Here is a 10,213-nt window from a genome sequence, read left to right as displayed (position 1 = left end):
AGCTGTTAGCAGTCTCCGTTTCTTTCGGTCTGTCGGTGGTCTCTCTCCTTCGTTAATAACAACCATGGTTAAGCCCTCCGAGTTTCTTGCACTGGACCCAGACGTCGAGGACATTCTCTCCATGTGGGGCAAAGAAATCAACTCACAGAATGTGGACTATTATTTTGGATCAGTAGATTCTCCCAGCTTGGCGTCAGCTACACAGCCGGAGATCCTTCAGGTTCTTTCCCAAGTTCAGGCGCCGGACAGAGAGCTCCAGCCAGAAGATTTTTCGACCGGCCCTTCTCATCAAGCGATAGAGACAGATCTGAGAAGGGCGTTTGCGGCATCAAAGCCTTCGGAGCCAAAGGGTCTTTCTCTGAAACCACGGTTTCCAAACCCTAAAGGGCTCGAAGAAATCTCACAGCTAGGGTTTCCTGCGGACGACGAGCATTCTAGACTACCAGGCGCTCCAGGTTCGCTCACGAGGGTTTCTCTCTCCCGAGAATCACAAGGCCTCCCCGAGGTTCAACCAAGCGACCAAGGCACCTCCTTTGCTGTCGGACCGGCAGGAAATGATGGTCAAGGGGCTGAAACTTTGTCCGCCGGAAATGTCAACCTGGTCCTTTCAGGACAGATCCCGCCCCTATGGGAACCAGATACCATCTTGGGCTCAGCTCAAATAACATCCGATAATACCGAGGACTATGAAGGAAGACGACCGGGGGGGGAATGCTCAAGGCAAAGAGGCACGACAAGGAAACAGAAAAGACCTATTGGTTCTCAGATAATAGCGGAGAATCTGGTTCTAGGGATGGAGGTTTCGATGAGAGAAGCTATTGCGGTGGCTGACTGCACTTTGGTAGGAAGAGTAAGAGGTAAGCCATATTCATCAGTTTTTCTTCAAGAATGGGGGGAAAAAAGCTTCAATCCAGAAAGACCCGTAAATTTCGAAGCACAAGTTCTAGCAAAAGGATGGTTTAAGTTCAAATTTGAAGACAAAGACACGGCGGACTGGGTTCTGCAGCGTTTATGGCATATTGATAACATCCCCGTTCTTTTCAAAAAATGGTCTCCATTATTTGATGCTATCAAGGAACGTACAGACTCTTTTCCTGTCTGGGTTCGCGCTCCGGGTCTACCCTCCCTTCTATGGACTGAGGAAGTTTTCAGAACAATCGGCAACCGGCTGGGGGAATACATGACTGCAGACATGTCCTTCTTAACATCAAACAATTTGGCAACCGCGCGTTTTCTTGTAATGTTCAAACCAAGTGGGGGTTTGGCACAAAAGGTAAACCTTCAATTTGGCGAATATGTCCATGAGCAGCTTCTAGACTATGAATACCTTCCTTTTAGATGCCATTGGTGCCACGAGCACGGCCATTTAGCAAAAGATTGCCCCCATAAGAGAAGAAGGCGACATTTTCGTAGGACTCCTGCTCATAGAGCAAATGCACAATCCGATGCTCACATAAGGATGGAGCAGGACTTGCCGGAGCCACATGAACAAATGAATATGGAGGCAGAGGAGTCCGAGAAAGAACCATCGAATACAAACGCTAAGTCTACAAATCTGGAAGCAGAAATAGGTACAGACCAGGCCGTTGTGGAAGGGGCCGTCGAGGTAACAGCCAAAGTCCCGGAAGCAGAGAAATGCTCGGCTGAAGGAACACTTCCAAACCTATCCGTCGATCCTGAGAAGGGTAAGTGCTCGGGGACTCCCTCCTCTTTTATTTCTCCTGTGTCTTCAAATGAAAAATGTAACATTGCCTCTTTGTCTTATCTTGAAAAAAACTTAAAAATTGTAGACAATTTGGGCGACCATTTCTCTGAGCCAAATGTGGAAACCCTAACTGAAACTCTGCCCCTCCTGGATATAAACTGTGAAGAAAATTGGCCCCCTCTTCCTCTTCCTGTGACTCGGGCCCCTTGTCCTTACAATCTGCGATCCCAGGGTGGGATCCAAGTGATTCAGGAGTCTTTAGGTGGGCTGGGCTTGATTCCTTCACAGACAAAATCCAAGAACAAACGAGGACGGAAATCTGATCTATTCAAGGCAAAACTCAAAGCAAAGATGGATATTGCAGATGGCAAACAATTCTCCATCCAGGGGGTCCTTAGAGCAGCCCATCCCCCCGAAGGAGTTATCAAATGATATTTACATCCTGGAACTGCAGAGGTTTGGCCAGCAAACCTAAAAAACTGGCCCTGAAAGATTGGATTCTCAACTCTAAAGTAGATGTTATCCTACTGCAAGAAACCCTTGGGAAGGCCTCTGAGATCGAACCTATGCTTATGGCTCTTCTTCCAGGGTGGTCCTTCTGCGCTATGGATGCCTTTGGCCATTCGGGGGGATTAGCAATTGGGCTCAAAGATGGGAGAGTTAAAGTTCTCAATACTTGGGGGATGAAGAACGTAATGGGAATGGAGATAGTATCCCCTGACTTCCAGTTCCCAATCTCCATTATAAATATTTATGGGCCTTGTCAAGGCAGGGAATTATTCTGGGATTCCTTGATGGCTACATCTATTATGAAAACTCCAGTGATGATTCTGGGTGGTGACCTAAATTTCTCTCTAGGTCGTGCCGAAGCCTGGGGTCCCATGGCGAGAGAAGATCCACAAACAGAATTTTTCCACAATCTCATCTCAGCGAATAATTTAGTTGATCCTCTCCCGATCAAGCTAAAGCCAACTTGGCGGAATCGAAGAGTTGGTGCTGACAGGATAGCTAAGAGGCTTGATCGCTTCCTCCTCTCAGATCCTCTTTCTGCTAAAATTCCCCTTATCAGACAGTGGGTTGATGAAATTGGGAATTCCGACCATTTCCCAATCTTTCTAGATCTTTCTTCTCCTCCTCACAAGCCCCCCGCCCCTTTCAAATTTAATCCAGCTTGGCTTCAAGATCCCTCTTTCAGTGATTTGTTTAAAAAAACTTGGATTCACCCAGATCACAATGCAGGAGCGGAGAAAAGCTATTTGTTCATGGAAAATTTAAAAAGAATGAAATCTGCAACAATCTCTTGGGCAAGGGATAGGAAATTGAAACAAAATGAGGAGCTAAACAGTATTAGGGAAGATCTGAAGAAAAAGGAGAGTTTGGATTCTGATGGATATTCATCTCAAGAATCCAAGGAAAGAATTCTTCTTCTGGAGAAGCAGCAAACCAAAATTCTTCTGGAAAAGGAAGAAGAATGGAGAATCAAGAGCAGGGCAATCTGGCTTAAGTCTGGGGATGAAAATACAAAATTCTTTCATAATTTTGCAAAAGGAAGAAAATCAATAAATACAATTTGGAGCCTTAAAAATGAAGAAGGAAGAGAGGTCAAGTCCTTTTCTGATCTCTCTGGACTAGGGAAACGACATTTTCATAAGTTATACTCTGATCAGAGAGAAGCAACTATAGCAGAAATCTTCAAAACGGTGCAATGTTTCCCCAGATTCATTGAGGAAGAAGAATCTGAAGATCTTTCAATTCCGGTCACCAAGGCGGAAACTGAAGCAGCCATGAAGCTTTTAGGCAAAGACAAAAGTCCAGGTCCTGATGGTTGGACTATTGAATTGTTTCTTCATTTCTTTGATTTAATTGGAGATGAGATATCCGAAGTTGTTGAGGAGTCCAGATTGAAAGGAGATATTTATAAACCATTTAATTCAACATTTATTGCTCTCATTCCTAAGAAGAACGAGCCAGAAAGCTTTGATGAGTTCAGACCAATTTCTTTGTGCAACTGTATTTATAAGATTATTTCAAAGGTCATTGCCCTCAGATTAGCTCCAATCCTGTCAAGGAACATATCTATGGAACAATTTGGGTTCCTAGATGGCAGACAAATTCATGAAGCTATAGGGGTTGCTCAGGAGACAATCCATAGTATCAAATTAAAGAAAAAGAAAGGAGCTGTTCTAAAAATTGACCTTTCCAAAGCATTTGATAGGATTAGCTGGCTCTACCTTCGAATGCTTCTTACTCATGTGGGATTCAACTACCAATTTGTCAGTTGGATCATGGGTTGCATAACTAATGTCAGCTTTGCAGTTCTGGTCAATGGAGCTGCTTCTTCATTCTTTTCTAGCCAGAGGGGCCTTAGACAAGGGTGCCCATTATCACCACTTCTGTTTCTCCTTGTGGCCGAAGGTCTTAGCAGGCTGATCCATAAAGCCAGAAGTGCGGACAAGGTAAAAGGTATAGAGGTAGCCATAAATCTCTTTATCACCCATCTTCTTTTCGTCGATGACATATTGATCTTTACAAATGGAAATTCCAGCGAATTAAAGGAGATAAAATGTATCTTTGATCTTTTTCTTAAAGCTACAGGAATGCAGATAAATTCTATGAAATCACAAGTTTGTTTAGCAGATGTGGACAGAAGGGAAAGGAGCCTTATAGCTGATCTTTTTCCGTTTCCTAGCCAATCCTTGGATGCTCCTTTCAAATATTTGGGGTTTTGGCTAAAACCTGTCGCCTACAGAAAAGCAGATTGGAACTGGATCATAGCAAAAATTGAAGCTAGAATATCACACTGGAGCTTTAGATGGCTATCCAGAGCTGGTAGGCTAACTCTCATCAAGTCGGTCTTGCTAGCCATTCCGGTTTACTGGGCCGCTCTAACTTGGATTCCTAAAGGAGTAATGGAGAAAATCAGGAGAATCTGTTGCAGATTTCTTTGGGCTGGTTCTAAGGAATTCACTGGTTTACCGTGGGTGGCTTGGGACAAAGTGGCCAGATCAAAAGAATGGGGAGGTTGGGGGATCAAAAGACTTCCCGAGTTCAGCACCTCTTTAGCTGCAAAGTCTGGCTGGAGGCTTATAACCACAGAAAATCTATGGACAAGGGTGATCAAAAGGAAGTATATCGATCCAACGCCCTTGGAAGATTGGATCCGGAGTCAAAACAAGAAGGCTAAAAACTCATCTGTAATTTGGAAGGCCACAGTGGATGCTTTCTCAGTGATTGAGCAAGGTTTAGCTTGGAAAGTGGGAGATGGTAGACATATCAGGATCGGTAGAGACCCTTGGATCGGGTGCAACGAAGCATTCGCCTTATCTCCTGGGCTTCTTCTACATCTTGATTCCAAAGATATCACCTCATTAAATCAGGTGGCAAGAGTTGGACAGTTTTCCATTTGGGGCCAGGCCTGGAAGGATGATGAAGAATTAGGGCTAAATATCAGATGGAAGAATGAATGGACAGGTTTTATAAAAGAATTAAAACGATCCAATGTTAGGATCAAGGAGGAACCTGATAGGTTAATGTGGGCTCACAGCAAATCGGGGGGATATTCACCAAAGGAGGGCTACTCTTATCTTCTGGGAAAGAAAGGTTGGGATGCTCCGGAATGGTGGTCCAAAGCATTATGGAAACTTAAAAGCCCAGCAAAATCAAAGCTCTTCCTATGGTGTATTCTAAAAAAGAAGGCTCCGACATGGGAAATCCTCCAATCTAGGTTTCTAGTTGGCCCAGGGCGTTGCCCCCTGTGTAAGGATAACGAGGAAACTTTAAATCATCTTTTCATCTCCTGTCCCTTCTCACGGCAGATCTGGGCGGAGGTCACTGGGCTTCTTAAGGTCATTGCACATTGGGGAAATGAGTCTCTAGACGAATCCTGGAGGAAGTGGTGGTATACATACTCAGAGGGGAATATGCGGAACCTTCCGATTATCTTCTGCTGGGGTGTGTGGCTCGTGAGAAATAAGAGCCTGTTCCAGGACCAAATTACTCCGCCTTCCGCTATCGCCTCTAACATCGCAGCCATCTATCATACTCTGCCTCCCCCTGAAGCAAAGAAACCCAGAATAAATCAAAACAATCTCATTTTTCAGGAGGACATCCCTTGTGGCTTCTTCGACGGAGCCTCTCAAAATAATAGGGCTGGCGCAGGCTTGAGTTTACACATCAATTCAGAACACATCCTAAAAGCCTCAGTTGGGTTGGGCCCAGGAACCAACAATTTTGCAGAACTATCCTCTTTGCGCCTTCTTCTTTGCTGGCTACAACACAGACACATCAACACAATTCAGTTATTTGGGGACTCTCTAAACGTTATAAATTGGGTCAATGGATCTGCTGCTTGTCAAAATCAAATTCTAGTGACAATTGTTGAAGAGATTTTATTCCTAAAGACTCTCTTTAACAGGTTTTCATTATGTCATATCTACAGGGAAAGGAACGAAGAAGCCGATCAGTTATCTAAGGCAGGTATACTACAGGATCCGGACAGCTGGGCGATAGAAGAAATTTTCCAGGGGCAATCAGTCAGATCAGACTTGCCTCCTTATAATCAGTAGTACTTTCTCAGTATATGCTCCGCCCCGTTTTTGTTGGCTCATATCAGATTTTATATCTCTCTCTGATTGTATTTTCTGTATATATTCCTCCATAGCACTTCTCGTTTTTTCCGGCTATTTATTTCTCGGCTTTCAGTTTATCAAATTTTGTAAATTTTGCTCTTACACAGTGCTGATGGACACTTTATCTGACTGTAATGGAGTTGTTTTCCAATATGGAGACTCCAGTTTTCTGTTGAACTATTGTAACAAATGGATTCACAACCTCCCCTCGGGAGGTAGACTTTCCCAGTTTCTCAAACAGTAAAAAAGCTCCCTGCGGGTCGAGCTGTGACTGCTTCATTAAGCCCTGCGCGGCTTAAGAACTACTGGATCAAAACCTTTATTATTATAATAAATACTGCTTTTTTCCCTGGAAAAAAAAGTTAAACATTATAGAATATATTGGCCAAAGCTCAACTAATAGGTAGTCAAAATCATATCAATTGCCAAAGTCCTACCTTGGTAGGGACTATTAAAATTATTTTTTTCTTATATACCAACTTAAAAATTCTTACATAATCCTTACATAAATTCTTCCACTAATTCTCTCCCATAATTCTTGCATTAAAATATTATGAAGTAAGAATGGTCCTTTTTTATCTCTTTATAAATTGAAATAGGAAGTCATGAAAAGGATGTAATTTTGTGTTCATCTTCACCTTACAACATAAGTCCATTCCACACACAAATGCCACATGAAATCCATGCAAAAGTGCTCCAACCTATTTCACATTTTAATTCTTGTGTCCTACTTAACATTTGATTCTCACACTACAATAACTCAGGGAGAACAATGCAACATACTATTCTATTAGTAGAACTTACCCAATTGATCCAAATATTATGATCTTTTTTAATGTCCCTTCGACTGCTACATTATATGAATAATTGTGACCTGGATATAATTTCAGCACATTAATTTGAACTCGGTCTTGAGGGTGGGTGCCTACAACTTGATAAGGAACTTGCACAGTGATTCAAAACTTTAACTCTTCCTTTTCTTCAATTGACCTTTGCTTTGGCATAAATGATTGATGTTGGGATGAAGTCCTGAGACTCAATGTACATACTCCAATTTATGAATGAATAAAAGAGATTTTAACATCCACAAGATTAAAAATGGCCTATGGCACCACTAGCCTCCATGTTTTTCACTTTTCATAATTCAATCATTTTCTTACTCAAATTGATGATTAGGTGGCTCAACCTTCTAACAGTCCCCTCACTAAAAAGACAGTGGCAAGAATGTTAGGTCCCTATAATACTAGTATATTCCCCTTATTTTTATTGTTAGTTTAGCACCCTATTGTTACCATTGTGCCCATGTATCCCTTGTATTGTTATTGTTGTGCCAAATAGAAGCCCACTATTGTTATTATTTTTCCCTTACATTATTATTAATATGTAGGCTCTGATTATATTATGACACCTTAGACCCCTATATATACCAAGGAGGTCTTATCATTTGTATCATCCAATAAATGTTCATTTATGTAATCTAAAGGAGGTTTCCCCCTCGAAGAGAATAATTTTTAAGTCTTTGATCTATCTTTTCTTCTATTTTGTGAGCTGGTTGCATAACATTTGGTATCAGAGCTTTGGATTCTAGGTTTGGCTGCTTCAAATAGGCCATCGTGGAATTTTCGCTATAAAGTTTTTTCTATGAAGCTTCATAAGCTAAAATTGTGACCACGTGGAGCCGAAATCTTGGTGAGCTTTTTTCCAGAATTTAAGATCTTTGTTCGCTATATTTTCTGAGATATGATCCGAAGAAGTTAGGGTTTTTTCATGCTCCAGAATTCAGTATCAAACATGCGATCGAGGGAAAATCTTCATAACTTTCCCTTCAAGAATTGGATTAGAATTTCAGAAAAAGTGACAGAAAGAGAATATATTGTAATTTCTTGTGTATTAATTTCAAGACCGAAGGTTGAAACAATGACACATGGAATACAAGTTCACTCTACTGAACCAGCCCATAATTAGGCCATTGTGGGAGATTTGGCATAAAATTTTCTTAAAGAAACCAATTTTGGTCTGACTTGTAGCATTGGAAAGAAGACCCAGAAGGCTAATGCAAGAATTAATTTCAGACCTTGGAGATCCAAAATTATATAGTTACAAATGTTTAAAGCTCGAGCTCCTAAAAGCAAGAAAAAGGTGTGTATTTTTTAAAAAATTGCATAACTTTTGTTTGAAAAATTAGTTGGAAATGATGCCATGGGTTATTGAAGCATATATGTCAGTATTGGGTTCTAAAATGCCTCCCAAAAATAATAATTATACACCCATTAATCCCTCATAAATCTATATTGTGACGCATAAAGATGCAAAATTGCAGCATGATATAGTGCAACAAATTTCGCTTTCACAAAGAGCAACCAAAGAGGAAATAAAAGGGGACATGAATGGTTTAAAAGTTGAAATAAAATATGACATGGCTGGCTTAAAAGGGGACATGTATGGTATAAACGGAAACATGGAGGATTTCAAAGTAGATATGGATGTGTTGAATGTCAAGTTGGAAGGGTTGACAAAGTTGTTGCAAGAAAGGCTTCTCGGTGGGGACAAGGTAATCCATGAAATCATGATGAAGACAAGAGGAATATGAATTATTATTTTAGAGACTCCAATTTGGGGTTTAAGAACCACCAAATTCCAAATATAGATATGAGGAAGTTTCATGGCAAGGATCTGGTAACATGGATACTACAGATGGAGCAATATTTTGATCTACAGGATGTGCAACCCTCACAAAAGGTATGTATTGAATCTTTATATTTAAAACCCAATCAATTTGTATGTTATAGATGTCTTTGTTCTCATAGACCAGTTGTCACCTAATCAATTTTTACAGAGGAAATGATAGCACATTATGAAGATACAAAGAGAAAAAACTTCTTTAGCCAATTGATAAATCTTAAACAAAATGGTTCAATGGTAGAGCACATTGAATACTTCCAAAAATTGAATATTAGGGTAACCAATATTCCAGAGAAGCATAGGATTGATGTCTTCATAGGGACTCTAAAAGATAACATCCAACATGAGGTTCGCCTTTGGGAACCTGATTCATCGAAGAAGGCATTTAGGCTGGCAAGAAAAGTTGAAAGAAAAATTATGGCAACAAGGAAATCTACCACTCACAACTATAAAGATGGAAGTGTTGTTGGTCCTAGCCTTCCACAACCTACAAGGTTGACACCACAACAATTGGAGGAAAAAAGAGAAAAATGGTTCTTTTATAGTTTTGATAGCAAATACACAAAAGGTCATAACTGGGCTAAGAGAAATTATTTTACATAGATTGTGAAGAGGAGGAAGAAAATGAATAAAAAACATTAAAAAAAGGATGATATACACCGGGAACCAACCCCAGAGAAAGAAGAAATGAATCCAATTATATCTTGTAATGCATTGGCAGGAATTACCACTCCTCAAACTCTCAAGATAAAAGGATATATCAAGAAGAAAAAGGTAATAGTTCTAATTTATTCGGGTAGTACCCATAATTTTATTCATTGTAAGATAGCCAGAGAATTGAATTGCTTCCTATATCTAGCACTAGAAATTCAAGTGATGGTTGCAAATAGAAGAGCTATAAATTTCTCTGGAGAGTGTCATAATATCAAGCTAACCATGGGGGAATATGTATTGAATATTCCAATGCTTTCCATTAGAACGGGTAGTGTTGATGTTGTACTAAGAGTCCAATGGTTACAATCTTTAGGGATGATAGCTTTTAATTTTCAAGATTTTTTCTTGAAATTTTTTTGGTAAGGAAAGGAAGTTGAATTAAGGGGTATTGCAGAGAAACCAGGAAAGATAATTAGTTCTAATGGCATGACAAAGCTTATGAATAAATAAAAAAGGGGTTTCATTGCACAATTATGCTCACTAG

General features: G+C 40.5%; 1 protein-coding gene across 1 annotated transcript; it reads left to right on the top strand.

Moving 5' to 3' along the window:
* The first annotated feature begins 2,133 nt into the window (after positions 1-2,133).
* Positions 2,134-6,270, top strand: LOC149253909 (uncharacterized). Its single transcript, XM_089454623.1, has 3 exons — positions 2,134-3,195; positions 3,373-3,715; positions 4,022-6,270. Exons 1-3 carry the CDS (start codon positions 2,134-2,136, stop codon positions 6,268-6,270), a joined length of 3,654 nt encoding a protein of 1,217 aa, XP_089310749.1.
* Positions 6,271-10,213: the final 3,943 nt, after the last annotated feature.

This window comes from Pinus tabuliformis, chromosome 7, assembly GCF_031772625.1.
Source record: "Pinus tabuliformis cultivar Carrire ecotype Pingquan chromosome 7, CPIR1, whole genome shotgun sequence".
Classification (NCBI taxonomy): Eukaryota; Viridiplantae; Streptophyta; class Pinopsida; order Pinales; family Pinaceae; genus Pinus; species Pinus tabuliformis.
Note: the sequence above shows the minus strand (reverse complement) of the source record. Positions and strands in the feature narration are given on the sequence as shown.